At 41.4% G+C, this 21,082-nt stretch overlaps 1 protein-coding gene across 6 annotated transcripts in view; it reads left to right on the top strand.

Annotated features, from left to right (window-relative positions):
* LRRC8C (leucine rich repeat containing 8 VRAC subunit C) overlaps positions 1 to 7,453 on the top strand; it is a 45,372-nt gene extending 37,919 nt beyond the window's left edge. For all 6 annotated transcript variants that reach the window (XM_054037063.1, XM_054037064.1, XM_054037058.1 and 3 more), the window contains 2 exons: positions 1,211 to 1,352; positions 4,983 to 7,453. In XM_054037063.1, coding sequence (XP_053893038.1) covers positions 1,215 to 1,352; positions 4,983 to 7,253 — 2,409 coding nt within the window. In that variant the 5' untranslated portion in view covers positions 1,211 to 1,214 and the 3' untranslated portion in view covers positions 7,254 to 7,453. The remainder of the gene's footprint in view (positions 1 to 1,210; positions 1,353 to 4,982) is intronic.
* Positions 7,454 to 21,082: the final 13,629 nt, after the last annotated feature.

Genomic DNA, 21,082 nt, shown 5'->3' with positions numbered 1-21,082 from the left:
CAACACCTCCCCTCCCCCAAAACAAAAAACACCCCACAAAATAATCAACCCCCCCCCGAAGTTGTTAGCAGAACAAAACAAAAAATGATTTCAAAGCCAGTCATGATCTGCGGGATTTTTGAATGTTTGGAGCTGGCGGTACTTCTGTTGTCAGCAAAATGCCAGCTTCCAATGACTGAGCTGACAGCCATGTAAATAGCAAAGCTTCATCAGGGATCACTAAATGGCATCTAATAGATTAAAATTGTATTTATATATTCTTTAAAGAATGTATCTATCTATGAGTGTTTGATAGAAAAATAACAATTTTAAAATAAAAATCTGATGGAATAGCATTCCAAAATTATTTAGATTTGTGCTGGAAATAAAGAAAAGGAAGGAAGGAGTCTTCCTAGCAATGGCCATAAAATAGTACAAATTCTGGTACTCAATTTATGTCATGCTTTAGCTCTTGCTCAAGAGTCTTTCATCTGTGTGACACTTATGGGCACTGTGATGCTGTCAGGTAAAGGATACCTAAAGTACAGTGCTCCACTGATAAGTGCTGGTCATATAATTTAAAGGGATGGATTTTTCCACTGTTTTCTAAAAGAAAAAAGAGTGAAGAGAAGGTTTGTCCTATTAGTCACTCACACCAGCTGTCCCTCTTTTGAAGAAGCACTTTTCCCTGGTTTCTCTGCTGAGTTTTTCTGAGATAAGCACACAGATATCAGAAGGGGCTCTCCTGGCTGGAGAGTCATAAAGAGAGCTGTATACCATCACCATTACTGCAACAAACTGGGCATCAGTGCAGATCTATGGATACGGACACTGCCTCATAAATATCTCTGATTTTTAATGTGGTTTTGTGACGTAATGCTTCAGTTGTAGTGGTTTCATTGACAGTGTATGAAGTCTGAAGGATTTATGAAGACAATATGTTAATATAACTCATGCTTAGAGTGCCTTCTATCCAAGGATCTCCAAACACATTATGGCTATGAATGAATAATCCAGCAACACCCTTGTGAGGTGACGATTATGCCCATTTTTAGATCCAAGGAACTGGGAGGGCAGGATGTGAAGCACAGAATTCCTAATGATTGTAGAAGGTCAAAATAGCATTCCCCCCTCCCCCCATTGAGTCAACTATCTTTTTTCATGAGTCATATGGAATGGAGGAGGATAGCATGAAATGACTAAACACCAGCCTTGCTTGACTGTCTTTCAGAAACATGATTCCTGTTACCGAATTTCGTCAGTTCTCTGAACAGCAGCCGGCATTCAGAGTACTGAAGCCATGGTGGGATGTGTTTACGGACTATCTCTCAGTAGCCATGCTGATGATTGGTGTATTTGGATGTACTTTACAGGTAAATTAAACAAAGTATAACTTAAAAGCATGTTGTTGGGGTGTTCAAAAAATGCCAGACAGAGCCTTCTTTAGAAGAACATTGTCAAGTTTTGTTTTTGCTGTAGTCAAAATCTGCTGGCCCAGATGAGTAATTTGTTTGAACAGATGAATAAAATATTAAGGCCCAGACCCTTAGCTGCTGAAAATCAGAAGTCAGTGGAATTATGTTGGTTTGCACCAGCTGAGGAATTGGCCCATTTTGTTTTTTAATGATCCTCAGTCATGGCAAAGGAGCGTGAGGAGATTTTGTGCCTTTTTTTCATAACAATTTTTCAAAGCAAACCTGACCGTAGAGTTAAATTCTTGTTTTTCACTCTTTATTATTTACAACTTTCTTAAGGGCTTAACAATATATATTTGTCTTTTTTCATTTGGCAAACATCAATTTTATTTTTTTCCCTGTGTTTTGAATAGAGCTGAAATGAATATGCTTATTTTATTCATAACCACCCATAATTAATAACTGTGCCTCCTCCGTGCCAAAACATTTTGAGGATGCTTGGTACATAAACAATTGATGTTAACTGCTGGGTTAGTTAAATGCTGCTACAGAGCCAGAATCTGACAAGGAGCAGAAAGCTCTATGTATGGTGGGCTCCACAGAAATAGCTGTTGTTTTAAAAAAAAATGTATAGCTCTTTGGTCCTGAATATTTTTTGTTTTTACATGTGTAAATTTGAAGGACCTTTCCAACAGGTTAGCGAGTAGATCAAAGTTTAGACCCATAAACATTAACTGTCCCCTTTAATAAAAAAAAGTGGAGGGGGGTGCCTAAATTGTGATTTTTTGTGTATGAGGCAGTGCACAGTTGTGCAGACCCAGGAACTACCTATCAAATCACGATCTACTTCCCAGGTTTCCCCATTCCAGTTAGGACTTACCCCAGTGATGAGCTGGCAAAATCTTAACAACCGGTTCCCTCCTCACCCCACAAGGGGGTCGTGGTCCACCCCCGCCTCCTGGGACTCCTGCCCCATCCAACCCCCCACGTTCCTTGATGCCCCCCCAGGATCCCCTGCCCCATACACCCCCCTTCCCTGTCCCCTGGCTGCCCCCTGCCGCCCCATCCAACCCCTCTCATTCCTGATGGCCCCCCAGGACTCCTGCCCCATCCAACCACCCCTTTTCCCTGTCCCCTGCCCATCCCTGGAACCTCTGCCCCTGACTGCCTCCCACTACCCCATCCAACCCTCCCTCCTTCGTGACTGCTCCCCCAGGACCCTTGCCCCCATTCAACCCCCCTGTTCCCCGCCCTCTGACCACCCTGACGCCCTCCTGCCCCCTTACTGCGCTGCCTGGAGGTGGCTGGTGGCACTACAGCGGCGCTGCTAGGCTGGAGCCAGGCCACGCCACCGCCGCGCAGTTCGTGGAGCACCGGGTCAGGCCGAGCTTGCAGCCCCCCCGCTTCCCGCGAATCAGCTGTTCACGCGGGAAGCCTGGGAGGGCTGAGAAGCAAGCGGCAGCTTCGTGCTCTGGCCCAGGGAGGCAGAGGCGGAGCGGAGGTGAGCTGGGGCGGGGAGTGGTTCCCCTGTGTGCCCCGCCCCCGGGTTACCTGCTGCGGTGCGAGTGGCCCCCCTGCCCCAGCTCACCTCCCTGGGCCTGAGCGCGAAGCTGCTGCACCGCTTCTCCGCCCTCCCAGGCTTCCCGCGCGAACAGCTGATTCGCGGGAAGCCGGGGGGAGGGGGAGAAGCGGGGCGGAGCGTTCAAGGGAGGAGGCAGAAGCGGAGCGTATGTGAGCTCGGGGCGGGGAGCTGCTGGTGGGTGCTCTGCACCCACAAAATTTTTCCCGTGGGTGCTCAAGGTGCCACTTTTGGATAATGTGCTCGGGGGGAGTGGCTGCTCCCCCTCTCCCCCCTTAGCTACGCTCCTGGGTCACTTCAACTTACTGGTTGTTAAATTTAGAAGCCCTTTTAGAACCGGTTGTCCTGCAGAGGACAACCGGTTCTAAAAGGGCTTCTAAATTTAACAACCGGTTCCTGCAAACCGGTGCAAACCGGCTCCAGCTCACCACTGGACTTACCCTATGCTCGGCTTATATCTGGTGCAGTATATCTCCCACAGCCTTTGCTCTACCCACCTATGCAGGGAATAATGACTTGGCAGAGGCTGCTTCTCCTCTGCATAAACCCATAGAGCATGCCACAAACAGGCTCTATGTTCCTGTCACTGATACGAAATAAGCCTCATCATTTCCTGTTTAACTCCTATGCCGTTTCTTACCGATTCACATTTTCTTAGCAGGATTTTGATCCAGCTGACGCTGCTGGATCCAATAATACTGCTTAATGTGGAACTCACATTCCCTAGGAAGTGAAGTTAAAGGGACAAATTCTCTGCTGTCATAAACTGGCAGACTTCAGTGGAGCTTTGCTCATTGATACCAGCAGGGAATTTTCTCCAGAATTTCAATGATAAATGTCCCAAATTGTGCAGGATATAAGGTATAGGTTTGTATTATATTTTTTAAATGTCTTCTGCTGTGTACAGAAGATGTGTGTATGTGATATGTGTTCAAAAATTCCACTTCACGAGGGCACTTTTTGGGCCAGCAGCCAAGTGTTTGTTGACGTGAACAAAGCATAGTTTCAGTTACTTGCATACTTAACTGCTTGACTGAATAAACCACAAGGGAAATGGTGTGTGAAAACAATTCAGATGAAACAGACAAATATTTACATTCCCGTTTATTACAATTGTGTAAACCCAATTTCAAGATAATGGGCCAGATCCTCAACTGATGTTGATTGGGGTAATTCTGTTGACTTCACTGGAGCTTTATACCAGTTTATACGAGTTGAGAATCTGGCTCAGTGTATCTAAAGGAGCTTTCTAAGCCTGGTCTACGCTACTGCAGTAAGTTGACCCAAGTTATGTGAATAACATAATTGAAGTCGACATAGCTTAAGTCAACTTACCACAGTGTCTACACCATGCTGTGTAGATGGGAAGATGCTTTCCCGCTGACTTACCTTACTCTTCTCGGGGAGATGGAGTACACAAATTGATTGGAGTGCACTCTCCCATTGATTTAGCATGTCTTCACCAGACCTGCTAAATCGACACCCACTGCATTGATTGCAGCAGCGCCAATCTACTGGTAAGTGTAGACATGGCCTAAGTTTCAGCAGTTACCATGCTGGAGATAGTTAAAAAATAATGGTGGGGTCCAGTCCTGCTAGGTGGCATGCTTCCTCAGCTCCTGCTGAAGCCAATGGGAAGTGTGGGCACTCAGGCAGAGTAAGCCCCTGTGTGTATATGTGGTGGGTTTAAATCTGATCGGTTAGTACTGTATTCATGCAATGATCACCAAGTCAAAGACAGAGTTACTCTTTCATAGGTTTGTTTACATGTGGAAGATTTTTATAAGTATGGAAATGACTAAATAGGTCAGACAATCTAGTTTTTAGCATATATTAATCGTGTGATTAGCACATAACAAATAACAATAATGGATTTAACCACTGAACTAATACTCAGCATAGAGTATGTCAAGAAGAAATTACATTTAGCTGATGCTATTATCCAAACAGTGATTACATTAGGCATCATCTCTACATAATTTGAAAGTGTATCTTTCTGTGTGTTTCAGGTTATGCAAGACAAGATAATATGCCTTCCAAAAAGAATACAGCCTTCACAGAACCACGCTCACATTCCTAATGTGTCTAATGCAGTCCCAAATACAACCCCACTTCCTCCACCCAAACCATCCACTACTCCTGCCACTGTTGAAATGAAAGGACTAAAGACTGATTTAGACCTTCAGCAGTATAGCTTTATAAACCAAATGTGCTATGAACGTGCCCTGCATTGGTATGCAAAGTACTTCCCTTACCTTGTCCTTATACATACTCTGATCTTCATGCTATGTAGTAACTTCTGGTTCAAATTCCCTGGATCAAGCTCAAAAATTGAACACTTCATTTCCATACTGGGAAAATGTTTTGATTCTCCCTGGACAACAAGGGCATTATCTGAAGTGTCTGGGGAAGACTCAGAAGAGAAGGACAACAGGAAGAACAACATAAGCAGGTCAAATACTATCCAACCTAGCACAGAAGGCACTTTGGTCAAGACTCAGTCTTTAAAATCGATACCTGAAAAGTTTGTTGTAGATAAGGGGACAGCAGGGGCACTGGATAAAAAAGAAGGAGAACAGGCAAAAGCATTGTTTGAAAAGGTGAAGAAATTCCGACTGCATGTTGAAGAAAGTGATCTGCTCTATGCTATGTATGTTCGTCAGACTGTACTTAAAGTTATTAAATTCCTTATCATTATTGCTTACAATAGTGCACTAGTTTCAGAAGTTCAATTTACAGTAGACTGTAATGTTGACATTCAGGACATGACAGGATATAAGAATTTTTCCTGTAATCATACCATGGCACATCTATTCTCTAAACTTTCCTTCTGCTACCTGTGCTTTGTAAGCATCTATGGACTAACATGCCTTTACACTTTATATTGGTTGTTCTATCGTTCACTAAAGGAATATTCTTTTGAATATGTTCGGCAAGAGACTGGAATTGATGATATCCCAGATGTTAAGAATGACTTTGCTTTTATGCTTCACATGATAGATCAATATGACCCTCTTTATTCAAAGAGATTTGCAGTGTTCCTGTCTGAAGTCAGTGAAAACAAGCTGAAACAGCTGAACTTAAACAATGAATGGACTGCGGATAAATTGAGACAGAGGCTACAAACAAATGCATATAACCGGCTAGAACTGCAGCTCTTCATGCTTTCTGGACTTCCAGACACTGTTTTTGAAATTACAGAGCTGCAGTCTTTAAAACTTGAAATAATTAATAATGTTATGATACCAGCAACCATTGCACAGTTGGATAATCTCCAAGAGCTCTCTTTGTACCAGTGTTCTGTGAAGATCCACAGTGCTGCCTTGGCTTTTCTGAAGGAAAATCTGAAGATCTTGAGTGTCAAGTTTGATGACATCAGAGAGCTTCCACATTGGATGTATGGGCTCAGAAATTTAGAAGAGCTCTACTTAATTGGTTCTCTCAGTCATGATATTTCCAAAAACATTACTCTTGAGTCTTTTCGGGAACTTAAAAGCCTTAAAATTCTCTACATTAAAAGCAATGTATCCAAAATCCCACAATCTGCAGTTGATGTTTCAAGTCATCTTCAAAAAATGTGTATCCATAACGATGGCACCAAATTAGTGATGCTCAATAACCTGAAGAAAATGGTTAACTTGACAGAGTTGGAGCTGGTTCACTGTGATTTGGAGCGCATACCTCATGCAGTTTTTAGCCTTCTCAGTCTCCAGGAATTGGATTTAAAGGAAAACAACCTCAAATCAATAGAAGAAATAGTTAGTTTTCAATATCTGAGAAAACTTACAATCCTAAAACTGTGGTACAACAGTATAACATATATCCCAGAGCATATAAAGAAACTCACTAGCCTAGAGCGTCTTTCCTTTAGTCACAACAAAATAGAGGTTCTTCCATCCCACCTATTCCTATGCAACAAAATCAGATACTTAGACTTGTCTTACAATGATATACGATTTATTCCACCGGAAATAGGAGTGCTGCAAAGTTTACAGTATTTTTCCATCACTTGTAACAAAGTGGAGAGTGTGCCAGATGAATTATACTTTTGCAAAAAACTTAAGACTCTCAAGATTGGGAAAAATAATTTGTCAGTCCTTTCACCTAAAATTGGTAATTTAGTATTCCTCTCCTATTTGGATATTAAAGGCAATCACTTTGAAATTCTCCCGCCTGAACTTGGTGAGTGTAGGGCTTTGAAGCGGACTGGCTTGGTTGTAGAAGACACTTTGTTTGAAACTTTGCCTTCTGATGTTAGAGAGCAGATGAAAGCTGAATAATTAACTTCCTTTTACTCAGTTTTACAGAAAGATGCTTCTACCAAATACACTATATAAATAATTTGATAGTCTGAGTATGCCTTTATTGATGTGTTTATTTTATTTTTTCTTTTGTCCTTTTAACACAAAACTATCTGTACAAACAAATGTGGAGTAAGGAATATATATATATTTTTAAATAAAAATTTACTTGTATTTTTTCACAGTTTAAAAATATTTTAAAGTTTATTTTGCCCTGATAACAAAAGAGTGTTTGAAAAATTATTTTGTACTGGCAAAAGCTAATGGTTAGATCAACTGTTTCTTAATTTTGGCTAGAAGGGGATGGTGTGTTTCCAACTGTCTACCTTGAGTAGCATATTTTTTTTAATAGATGAATGTATCATCTGCTGGGCCATTGTTAATGCCTTAGGATCTGATTTTCTAGGGGTTGATTCTGTGAGATGTTGAGCAGCCTCAACCCTTATTTTCATCAATCGGCGTTGAAGGTGCCCAGAACCTCACAAAACCTGACCTTGATTAAATGTCCTTTTGTTGAGACTCTACATGTACCAACTATTCTCCCAAGTGGTCAAAGTGGCCTAAGGAAATTAGGTGCACAACTTCCATTGAAAGTCAATGGGCACCTAACTCCCTTATGCCCCTCTAGAAATCTCAGCCTCCATCTCATGCAGTATGCTGAACAGAACACATCTGCTGTCATTATTCTTCAGAACTGAACACGTAAGGCTACGATTTTCAGAGTAGTATAGGAGAGTCAATCCTGGAAGGATTCAAGTTTGAGATTTTAAAAGAAGTGCAGGAGTTGAACAGAAGGTATGTGACTAAGTCAGTGCTTTGAAAATCTCAACCCAGATCTTTACATTCTGCAAGGTGAAGATGAAATACCACAGTCAGGGAGCTCTCCCTCCCATCCCCCAACCAAGGGCCTATTCTTACACAGTGGTGAATGCCTTCAACTTCCACTGAATTCAATCCCCTCCCCTCGCCATTCCCCTTCCTACCCCCTACAGGGTGTTTGGCATCTCATATGACTGAACTGTTTGGGGCTCAGGATCATTGCAGTTACCTTCGGTCTGTGAAGCTTTTGACCAGGAAACATAAATGCTTCCAGGAGCTAAGAAGCTCTGCAGTGGGCTTGGTAGCGTATTTCCAGGCTTGGCGGAGGAGCCTTACAGATTTTCAGAAACCAGATTAAATAAAAAAAAAATCTAATATTAACATGTGAAGTCTCAGCATAGCAGAGGCTGGTGGTGAAAGCCACATTTGTTTTAATTTTCCAGCTAGTAATTAAATTGAAAATCGTACAATTGGAAGCCTGCTTTTTAAAATAATTTAATCATAGGCTGACATGATAGTGCATCAGGTTGGGAATTTTATCAGCTAAATCTGTGTTAAGTTATTTTGTCAACTACTCCTGCCATTTACTTTCTCATGGGCTGGTCGGGCAGGTGTTGTCCATTTTAATTCTATGTGCTATTCAAAAGCTAATTTAAGCCTAATAAAAAAATAATTTAAAATTTCCCCGGGCGTCTCCTCTTCCCCTGTATGTTTGAATCACAATGCAGGCACTGGATAATTGGTAGCAGATAACTAGAAATAAGTACTTCCTTTGAAAGGGCAGTCATGCTGTTTGTAAACTGCAGAGGCTTGGCTGCTAATTTTAAAAAGTTATGTGAAACACTTACTAGGTGGTTATCAGGGTATTTGCTCTTTGTTGCCAGTATTGCATGTGTGGCTTGCACTACAGTTAATTTAAGTTTTGGGTCTTGGTACAGAAGCATGTTGTTGCTTTAAGAATCTGACATATGGGGGTGGGAGAGATGAAGAAAAATAATGTTTTCCCCATTAATCCAGGGTGTACTATGTAGTTCAGTACGAATACTTGCCATAGTACCAAAGTCAGACTTACTTTTACCATATGATTAATGAGATGGGTTGGATGTGAAGGAACCAAAGCACGCTTTTTAAAAGGTTCAGTTTAGCTCTATAATTGATCTATTGCAAGGGCTACTTTTATTTATATATGGAATGCACTTACAAGAACTGCTTCACAGTATAAGTACTCTAAATGTGCTTCAGTTGGATGTGATTTGGGAGAGAGAAATGTTTCATTGCTTGTATGAACCTAATTATGTAAACCCAAGTGCTGTAGTTCCTGATGAATGTAAATTGTTTAAAATGTCCAAGTAATTAGTGAATCTGTATCGTTATCTTACTTAGATCTGAAATAGGAGATTACATTAGGGTTGATAAAAAATCTTTACAATGTCTATATTCTTAGACAGCATTTCAAAAACATGATTTATTTTGTGTCTATTGTTGTCTCCCTTGTATAGTGCAGTGTATATTCTGAATGGAAATTACACACACCTTTTAGCTAAAGTTTTGAAGGCCTGGCCTACACACAGTTCTTGTACTGCTATAACTATGTCAGTTAGGGACGTGATTATTTATCTATTATAGTTGTACCAGTACAACCTCTAGTGCAGTGGCTCTCAATCTTTCCAGACTACTGTACCCTTTCAGGAGTCTGATTTGTCTTGTGTATTCCCAGGTTTCACCTCACTTAAAAATTACTTGCTTACAAAATCAGACATAAAAATACAAAAGTGTCACAGCACACTAGTACTGAAAAATTGCTTTACTTTCTCATTTTTACCATATAATTATAAAATCAATTGGAATATAAATATTGTACTTACAATTCAGTGTATAGTATATAGAGCAGTATAAACAAGTCATTGTATGAAATTTTAATTTGTACTGACTTCGCTAGTGAATTTTATGTAGCCTGTTGTAAAACTAGGCAAATATGTAGATGAGTTGATTTACCCCCCAGAAGACCTCTTTTTACTCCCAGGGGTATGTGTACCCCTGGTTGAGAACCACTAGTGTGGACACAATTATACTGATATAAACATGCCTTATACCGGTATAGCTTATTCCCCTTCCTGTATGGGAGTAGCTATACTTCTATAAGCACATTGGTATAATGGCATTCACACAAGGGGGTTTTATAGCTTTAATTATACAGATGTAGATAAACCGGTAGAGTTGTGTTTAGACAAGCCTTTAGAATCACAGTGAATGATAAAATATCAAATCACAATTATCAGTTTAATCTTATGAAACAAACTCAGGTAAGCGGCCTGTTGGCTTTTTCTAAACTTCTTAATATCTAATCTGTGGGATGTATTTTCAAATTACAGTATTTTAGAAATGCTCTTGCTAACAAATGATTGTTTCCTAATTCTGTATGAGATTCAGGAAAGATTGCATATGTAAATGTAAAAGTGCCATATTTACTCAGCCATTCATTTACTACTCATACATATATTTACTTGCAATGGATTATGGAAGATCTTTCTGGGAACTACAGTAATCTAGTAAGAATGGATGGACTTTTTATTGATAATACTATAGGCATGATTTGAATGAGCATATATGTCCAGTTATATTAAACCAGGTGCCAAGTAACTAACAAAATTCCCGCATATAAACAAAGCATTTTACATCATTACAGAAAATACAAATCATTCTTAGTAATAGGAACAGAGATAACAGATGGTCGATCAAACATAAGAAAACTATCTTCTGATTTTTAAAAATGTGTACTGAACCTTTAAAGCAGACCTATTGCATGATCAAAATCTGGGTATATCTGTTTCCCCTGTTGTATCTAGCCAGTCTGACTAGCTTGTGCATATTCCTAATGAAAAGCACCTGTTCCAAGTCTCATATCTCACATTTCCAGCACTTCCATTAATGCATGTGCTTACGTGGTGACAAGATCTGTAAGACTGTCAAGGAAAAGCTTTGAAATTTGACTTAATGGACAAACATCTTAATCCTGTGGTGAGAAACTTCCTAATTGATAATAGGCCTGCCTAGTGTTATATTGCATTAAAGAACACACACACAAAAATAATAAAAATTGTTTTTTTGTAATTTAAAACATTGACTGTAATGTGATTATTTGTTTTGCAAACATTTTTCTTTTCCTATGTCTGTTTTACCTAAACACCAATCATAACCGTTTCTTTGATAATTATTTTTGGGGGGTGAGGAGTGGGGAATATACTTTTGAAATACATCAAAAGGTTTTAAAGATTTATAATAATTTAATCTGACCTCCTGTGTAACAGAAGTTATAAAATTTTCACCCAGTAATTCCCGCATCAGCAAAAAAACTTGTAATTAAACAGTGTATATACAGTGCTCTATTTTATTAGTAATATTTCCATATCCTGCTTTTCTGTGTCCAGACTAAATTCCAGCTGAGGTTGGCAGCATGGAATTACCCAGATTCCCTGTGTAGTTTCAGCCGGTTAAAGTATTCCTCTCTCAACTTCTTTTGAATGGTTATTGTGAAATGCTGCTGCAGGCTGTTAACAGGCTGCCAACATGCAACCTACTGTGATTGCATTTCAGGTAAGAAGATTTTGGTTCTTGAATCTGATTTATATTTTATTACTTTATTTATAAAATATACCTATCCAAAATAATGGGCACTCGTATTGGTGGCATTCACCTTGTAAAGGATCTTGGATTCTTAGGGATTCTTGCATTAAAGATGCTATGTAAATGCTTCAGTTTTAGTAGAAGTTAGTACAGGGGTCAGCAACCGAGTCTTCATTTATTCACTCTAATTTAAGGTTTCGCGTGCCAGTAATACATTTTAAGGTTTTTAGAAGGTCTCTTTCTATAAGTCTATAATATATAACTAAACTATTGTGGTATGTAAAGTAAATAAGATTTTTAAAATGTTTAAGAAACTTCATTTAAAATTAAATTAAAATGCAGAGCCCCCTGGACCAGTGGTCAGGACTCGGGCAGTGTGAGTGCCACTGAAAATCAGCTCACGTGCTGCCTTCAGCACACGTGCCATAGGTTGCCTATCCCTGAGTTAGTAGACTGTGTTAGCTGGCTGTGTTTTCCTTTAAGTTTCCCATAAAGGACTCATTTGTATTTTGAGATGAAGGATTTTGTCAGACTCTTCAGTGCCCTCAGTCACGGCAAGAGATGTGTGGAAGGAGAAATCACAGCATCATACAGTCCTGAAGGCTGCAGTTACAGCACCTGAACAAAACAAATCAAGTTTAATCACTTGTTAGATTAAAAAACTATTGTAGCCAATTTACACATTACCCCAAATTCAAGTCAAATGACTAACTGAAATGTTCAGTAATTCTTGTTTGGGTTTACCATAGAAATGTCTGCAAAGTCAAAGCTCACGATTCAGCTCTTCCCTGTTCCTGTTTTTTGCCCAGAAAAGTGGGATTCTGGGGATTGTAGTCCAGAGGGAAGAATGGGAGTTGGAGGAATGATAGCTAGGCCTGCCGGGAAGGGAAGCTTTATAAAGACTAGTCCTTTTCTTCATTGTGAGAAAGATCAGGGGAAAGAGCAGGACTTGTGATTCTTTCTGCTGAGAGGGCCAGGACAGAGTAAAGTAGATAAGAGGGAATAGGCTGGGTTTCTTTACTGAGGAGGGAGACTGGGTAAAAGCAAGAGCTCTGAAACTCTCCAAGGAGAAAAGGGTTTACTAGGAAGCTTGTAAAAGGGGCCAGGAGGGAAACTTAGGAGGCTGATAAGAGGTTACCCAGAGGAGGACCACAATGTAGGAGATAGCCGTGGGAGAACCATAACCTATACCACTCTGAGGAGCTGCCTGCTGATTGCGTCGTTTTTGCCCTGCATCAAGAAGGGTGAACCCGTCACAAGGGATGAAACTTTGAACAGACCCTGGAGACAGGGCTGTGGCCCAGGGAATGAGGGACTGGGTGGAAGGCTGCTTTGGTCAGAATTTTAATTTCTTTTGGACCTTTCTTACCCTGGAAAGGGCGAAGTTCTTATTTTGCTGGAGAACAAAGAAAACTCTGAGGCAGCAGTCAATAAGGTAAGCAAGTGCTATGTGGCTCAAGGGTGATTTTCTTTTCTTCAAAGGTCACATTTTAAGTAAACAAACAGCAAACCCTGCTTTAATCAAAGTCCACCAATCCAAGGAAGATGTTTCTCTTTAAGAAAAAAAATCCATATTTACAACTCTAGAATCATGCAATCAGAAATGTAGGGCTGGACGGGACCTTCAGAGATCTAGTCCAGTGCCCCATGCTGAGGCAGGACCAACTATACCTAAACCATCCCTGACAGGTGTTTGTCCAGGTGTTCTTAAAATCCTCCACTGATGGGGATTTCACAACCTCCCTTGCTAACCTATTCCAGGATTTACTAGGAAAAACTTATGAGCAATAAGGATAGGTATCAAACTGAACTCTCCCTTGCTGCAGATTAAGCCCGTTACTTTTTGTTCTACCTTCAGTGGTATGATGAGGTGTCTACCCTACACAAGGTCTGAATAGGTAGAAAGACCAATTAACTCCACCACAGGCTGCACCTGGAGGAAAGTCAGGGCCTATAAACTCTAACTGATGATGAAGCACAGCTGGGCAGGGGCAGGGTGAGCTGGTATAAAACCAGGAAATGGAGAGCAAGAAGGGGCTTGCAGGAAGAAACACTGCAGTCACGACCAAAGAGAAGAGTTGAGGAGGAGTCCTAGTGGTAAGTAAGCCCTGGAATCCTGCGTGGGAGTACAGACTCTAGCAAGAACCCAAGAAAGGGTGATGTAGCCACAGGGAAGGGAGGAGGTTCCAGATGACCAAGCAAGGAAGGTAAGAAAGAACCCAGGGAAATAGTGACAGGGTCTGGGATTGCTTAGACCTTAGTTGCTGGACTTAGGGTTCCAGGGCTGGTTCACTTACCAGCCACTTGGGAAGTGGCACAGATTGTTCAGTGAGACTTTATTACCACAGAAGGGGTAAACTGTAGAGACCTGGCTGGAGGGCTAAGTCAGGAGGAGTGTGTACTCTTGAGTCCAGAGAGAGACCACAGGGTGAGCAACTGAAGGAGAGGGCATCAGACCAGTCAAGAGCTAATCTCTGGATGGCTACATACCGCACTCCTGTTCATACACACCAGAATAATTAGCCTTTTTTGCAACAGCATCACATTGTTGAGTCGTATGCAGTTTGTGACCTGTACCACCCCAAGATCCTTTTCTGCAGTACTACTGCCTAGACAGTTATTTTGTAGTTATGTATTTGAGTTTTCATTCCAAAGTGTTGTACTTTGTGCTTGTTTTTATTGAATTTCATCTGGTTGATTTCAGACAGATTCTCCAATTTGTAAATGCATCATGCATCCGACGAAGTGGGTATTCACCCACGAAAGCTCATGCTCCAATACTTCTGTTAGTCTATAAGGTGCCACAGGACTCTTTGCTGCTTTTACAGATCCAGACTAACATGGCTACCCCTCTGATACTTGACAATTTGTAAAGGACACTTTGAATATTAATCCTACCCTCCAGAGTGCTTGCAACCGCTCCTAGCATGGTGTCCTCTCCAGATTGTATAGGCGTACTCTCCATTCCATTGTGGAAGTCATTAATGAAAATATTGAATAATACCAGACCCAGGACAGAACCCTGTTGGACCCCACTAGATACACCCTCCCTGGTTGTTAGCAAACCATTGATAGCTACTCTGAGTACAGTTTTTCAACCAATTGTGCATCCACCTTATTGTTATTTCATCTAGACCATATTTCCCTAGTTCATTATGAGAATGTCATGTGGGACTGTATTAAAAGTATTACTAAAATCAAGATATATCACTGCTTCTTCTTCCTTTCTATACACTGTCAAAAGTTGTTTGGCATGATCTGTTCTTGACAAATCCATGTTGGCTATTACTTATCACTTTATTATCCTCTCAGTGCTTCAATCATTTGTTCCAGTATTTTTCTAGGTATCAAAGTCAGGCTGACTGGTCTATAATTTCCCAGGTCCTCTTTTGAAAGATAGATGCTATGTTTGCCTTCCCAGTCCTCTGGGACTTCACTCATCCACCATGAGTTCTCAAAGATAATTACTAATGGTTTGAAGATTGATATGCCTAGTTCCTTACATACCTTAAGAGGAATTTAATCAGACCCTGCTGACTTGAATATATCTAACTTTTCTAAATAATCTTTGACCTGTTCTTTCCCTGTTCTGGCTTGCATTTCTTTCCCCTTGTTGTTAATAATTAATTGTGTTGAGTATCAGGTCACTATTAACCTTTTTAGTGAAGAATGAAGCAAACTAGACATTAGACACCTCAGATGTCCACCTTGATTGCATTGGCCTCGTTAGCACTACAAAAGTAATTTCCCCTCTCTTGATATTCACCCCTTCTTTGTCAACTGTTGAGAATAGGCCTCTTCCACCTTAATTGAATTGGCCTTGTTAGCACTGACCCCACACTTGATAAGGCAACTCCCATCTTTTCATGTGCTCTGTGTGTGTTTGTGTGTGTGTATGTATATGTATATGTGTGTGTGTGTGTGTGTGTATATATATATATATATATACACACACACACATATATATATATATATATATATATATATATATATATATATATATATATATATATACTGCTTACTGTATTTTTCACTCTGATGCATCTGATGAAGTGGGTTTTTGCTGATACAGACTAACACAGCTACCACTCTGAAATCAGACTTCTTGGTGTTGTCTGTTATTAGCTCTACTTCCCTGCAAAGCAGTGGACTTACACTTTCCTTTATCCTTCTCTTGCTCCTTAAATATTTATAGAACCTGTTCTTATTACCTTGTAATGTCCCTTGCTATGTGTAATTCATTTTGTGCCTTCACCTTTCTGGTTTTATACCTAGACATTTGCGCTTTTCTTTTGTTTTCCTCCTTAGCAATTTGTCCATGTTTCCACTTTTTGTAGGATTCCTTTTTTGATTTTCAGGTAATTAAATAGCTTCTGATTGTTTGTTTTCCCACATTCTCCTTTTTTGACTAACTAATCTAGTCATTTATGGCACACTTCCCAGACATTTGTGGGCACTTACTATATTAGTAGATTAATTATACATCCATAGAATACATCAGTCACACAAGGAGACTCATAAATTCTCACAGCTCTGACACCAACCTACTTCTGTCACTCAGATTCCTTCTTCCCTTTCTTACTGTCATTGGGATGCTTGGAGTGTTCTTCTTAATAAGCTATGTAAAATAGCCAAAACACCTCTGATACGGACTATGAAGATTGTCATAGACAATATCCCATGGAGACAAAAAAGATCAGCTTTACAGGGATTTGAGGAAAATGATGCCTGACAAATGAGGAATCAAGGAAAATGGGGGTATCAAAAATCTACACACTTCAGATTCACTCGTACTCCTGTTATAGTTTTTGCAAAATGTCCATTGGCTTCTGTGGGGGAAAATGAGCTTTAATTAACATGCTGGTAAAATGCTGGATGTCAGCAGAGTCTTGTCAAAGCTGGGCTTTCCACTAGTACTCCTGCTAGTCCATCATTAGAGCACTTAGGAAAAAATTTTTGCAAAATTCTTCAGGTAGAGTCCGACAAGGCTTAGCAGTTCAGGGGAGATTGCCCTTAGCCCATTAATCCAATGAGGCAATAAAAGGTACATGATAAATCTATTTAGCCCATAGCAATGGAATTTATCACGACTATTAGCTCCACATATATGTATATATTCAATCCAGGAATTAATATTGTCTATCCTATGCCTTGCACCTGGATAACTTAAATAGTGTGGTGGGGATGGGGAGGGGGTAAATGGTTGCTGACTGAAGCTGCTCAGAGATTTCCAATAAATAAGTGCTGGGAGGTGAATTAATGCAAAGGCCTGATCCTTCACCACTGAAGGCAGTGGGAGTTCTGTTCAGGGGCAGCTCCAGGCACCAGCGCAGCAAGCGCGTACCTGGGGCAGCAAGCCGCGGGGGGCGGCAGTCAGGGGGCTTTCGGCGGCGTGTCTGTGGGAGGCCCGCCAGTCCCGCGGTTTCGGTGGCTATTCGGCGGCAGGTACGGCGAAGCCGCGGGACCGGCAGATCACCCGCAGAAACACCACCGAATCCGCGTGACTGCGGACCGACCGCAGGCGTGCCGCCGAAGGCCGCCTGACTGCCGTGCTTGGAGTGGCAAAAAACATAGAGCCGTCCCTGGTTCTGCTATTGACTTCAGTGGAAGCAGGCTCAGACCACAAGCGAGGCAGTCAAAGGAATACAATAAATGCAGTGTGTGACATGAATATAAGTTCAATACATGTGGTGTGTGAGATACAGATTTACCCTATAAAAACATATCTATATAGACCTAAAGTTTGAGAGAGAGATCCAAGACACAGATTTTGAGCTCTTCAAAAATTCAGAGGTGTTTTGGTTCAGGAGTTTTGGTTCAGCCCTTCATAAAAATATAGGTTATTTGCAAACCTCAAGCCTGGATTTTGGGCTGTGTCTAAATGGAACAAAACTCACACCACTCTTTTTTCAACCAGTAATAACTTGGATTAAAATTATTTTTCTTATTTAAGCTCAGCATAGTGAAAACCTAGCTTTAAATCAACTTTCCTGCAAAGTTTATATAAAGGGGTTGGAGATAGTATTAAACTCCATCCATTTGGACCTTAATTCTATACATTTCTTGTTTAGAGGAAGCTACGCCTGCAGGATCTGCCAAATTAATTTATGACCATGTTATTCTTATCCTTTCCCTGCCTTAATATTATTGTATTAGAAATCATTCAGCTGTTAGAGATCCATTTTAATGAGGGTTTAGATACAGTTCTTGAAAGGAATTTAGACAGAATGCAAACATATGGTCCTAAAGTTTTCCCCTAATGCAACTATTTTTTCTCTAGAACATGTAAAACTTTTAACGGTCTCCAAGTGTGTGTTTATAGTCACTTCAGACCTCCACACAATTCTAACATTTTGTTATGGTCTCTTAAACCCAAGTGTCATCATATGAGAATGGAGTCCAATAGAGTTTATGTGAGACTTTGAACTGATCCTGCTCTAATGCCAAATCTTAGCAAGTTTTATAGCTCTTAGCAGATTTAGAGTCAGTCTTAGACTCTTTATTATGCATTGGATGCTTAGATTGGTTTCCAAGTTAGTGAGTCTTAGTCCATGTTTTTTTTTTTTTTTAAATAACATGGTGTCACTGGGTTCTTTGTTTTCAAGTCTTTAAAGTACAGTAACGCCTCACTTAAAGTCATCCCGGTTAATGTTGTTATGTTGCTGATCAATTAGGGAATATGCTTGTTTAAAGTTGTGCAATGCTCCCTTATAATGTTGTTTGGCAGCTGCCTGCTTTGTCCACTGCTTGCAGGAAGAGCAGCCCGTTGGAGCTAGCTGGTGGGGGCTTGGAACTAGCTCCCCGCTCCCCTAAGTTCCCTGTGTGGCAGCTGTCCAGCAGGCTATCAATTGCTGGCAGTTCAGAGGGGGCTAATGTCAGGGTGTCCCCCTTCCCCCTGCTCCTACTCCCTGCTTACCCCATCTCCATAGAGAAGGGGGACGGGGAACACGACAGGGCTCAGGGCAGAGGGAGATTGCTGGCAGCAGCTGCTGTCTCAACTTGCTCATCTACTTAAAAAGGCAATGTACTTAGAGTGGGGTCAATGTACTTAAAGGAGCAATGTGCATCTCTCTCTCTCTCACACACAGGTTGTGTCTCTGTCTCTGTCTGCCATGCTGTCTCCCCTCCCTCCATTTGTGCTGCCTTGTAGAGTGTGAGGCTACATTAACAACAATGTGTTAACCCTTGAAGGCTCAGCCAAGTACTGGTTCATCATTTAGCAGTAAGGCATTCCCTGGGAAATATTCCACCCTCTGACTTCACCACCTCAATGAAGCTTCACCATCATCATCGCTGTGTACAGTATTAAATTGTTTGTTTAAAACTTATACTGTGTGTGTGTGTGTGTATATATATATATATGTGTATATATATATTGTGACAGACCCAGACCAGTGGGGTACAGGAGTCTGGTAGAGGGCAAATATACTGGTCACTGGATGAGTAGTTTTCTGTTCCCTGAGTGACCAGAGCAGGGGCTGCACTAGAGTAATCAGGAACCTGCTAGAACCAGTTAAGGCAGGCAGGCAGGCTAATTAGGACACCTGGAGCCAATTAAGAAGAAGCTGCTAGAATCAATTAAGGCAGGCTAATTAGGGCACCTGGGTTTTAAAAGGAGCTCACTTCAGTTTGTGGTGAGAGTGTGAGGAACTGGGAGCAAGAGGCGCAAGGAGCTGAGAGTGAGAGGGTGTACTCCTGGAGGACTGAGGAGCACAAGCGTTATCAGACACCAGGAGGAAGGTCCTGTGGTGAGAATAAGGAAGGTGTTTGGAGGAGGCCATGGGGAAGTAGCCCAGGGAGTTGTAGCTGTCATGCAGCTGTTACAGGAGGCACTATAGACAGCTGCAGTCCACAGGGCCCTGGGCTGGAACCCGGAGTAGAGGGCGGGCCCGGGTTCCCCCCCAACCTCCCAATTGACCTGGACTGTGGGTTCTCCCAGAGGGGAAGGTCTCTGGGCTGTTCCCCAACCCACATGGTGAATCTCTGAGGCAAGAAAATCTGCCAATAAGCGCAGGACCCACCAAGATGGAGGAGGAACTTTGTCACAATATATAATATAGTTTTTTGTCTGGTGAAAAAAATTTCCTGATAACCTAACCCCCCCATTTACATTAATTTTTATGGGGAAATTGGATTCTCTTAACATCGTTTTGCTTAAAGTTGCATTTTTCAGGAACATAACTACGTTAAACGAGGAATTACTGTACCATTTGCCATGAGTGTATGAGAAAATGCACTAGGTCCTAGATTTATGATGCCTCATATAGAATTATGTGAATTTTCTCCCATTTCAATCCACATGGTGAAGTTTGTTTGTTCTGAAAAACTTCAAAGCATTTAAATATAAACATTTTGTTTTTCCTTTTTTTGGTTGTGGAAGAGAGAGGTGATATCCGCGGTGTGGGCACGTTTCACAGTGTCATACAACAGGCAGCAGATGTTATGGAAGCAAGAAGAAAGCCATTAGCTATGACATGTGAAGCAACATCTAATGAGGGTAAGGCACAGGATCTGAGCAACATACACCTCTACCCCAATATAACGCTGTCCTTGGGAGCCAAAAAATCTTACCGCGTTATAGGTGAAACCGTGTTATATCGAACTTGCTTTGATCTGCCGGAGTGCACAGCCCTGCGCCCCCACTTCCCCGGAGCACTGCTTTACCGCGTTATATCCAAATTCGTGTTATATCGGGTCATGTTATATCGGGGTAGAGGTGTAGCTGAAAACGGAAGCTGAAAAGCCTGGCCTCTCAGAAGGCTAGTTTATTACAACACTTACTTGGCCGGACATAGGAAGAAAGATGACTGAGGTCCCTGCTTAGATTGTGACTCTGGCTGCTGTGAAGAGAACAGGGATTAACTAGTTTATTCTTCCTGTTACGAGCAAATGGGTGGGGAATGGGAGGAGCCCTGGCTCTGCCCTCTCTACTCACTGGCCAGAGTAGCTGGCTAGACATACAGTGGGCAGTAAAGTGGTCCACTGGTAGAGGTGAAATAACTTATTCCTCTCCCAGCCCAAGCAGGAAACATGGGTGAGTTGGTGACTGTCACAAATTGTTCTTTGGTCCACTCCGGCAATAGTGCACTCTGCTCCCTTAGGCTGTATATTTTGAATCTAGCCTATATTGACATATGATATGGAAGTCATTTTTCCCAGTGGCTGTAGCACAGGCCTGGGAGCTGGAAGTTCTGAATGCTATACTTGGCTCTGCAACTTATTTGCTGCCCCACCTTGGGCAATTCACTTAGCCTCTCCAGGCCTCCAGTTCCCCATCTGTGATATGGGGATAATTATCTACCTCTGAAGGCGGTTGTAAAGATGAATTCATGAATTGCAAAGTGCTTTGAGCACCTCAGATGAAG

Source organism: Malaclemys terrapin, chromosome 8 (genome assembly GCF_027887155.1).
Source record: "Malaclemys terrapin pileata isolate rMalTer1 chromosome 8, rMalTer1.hap1, whole genome shotgun sequence".
NCBI lineage: Eukaryota > Metazoa > Chordata > Testudines > Emydidae > Malaclemys > Malaclemys terrapin.
This window is presented reverse-complemented; position numbering and strand designations above follow the sequence as displayed.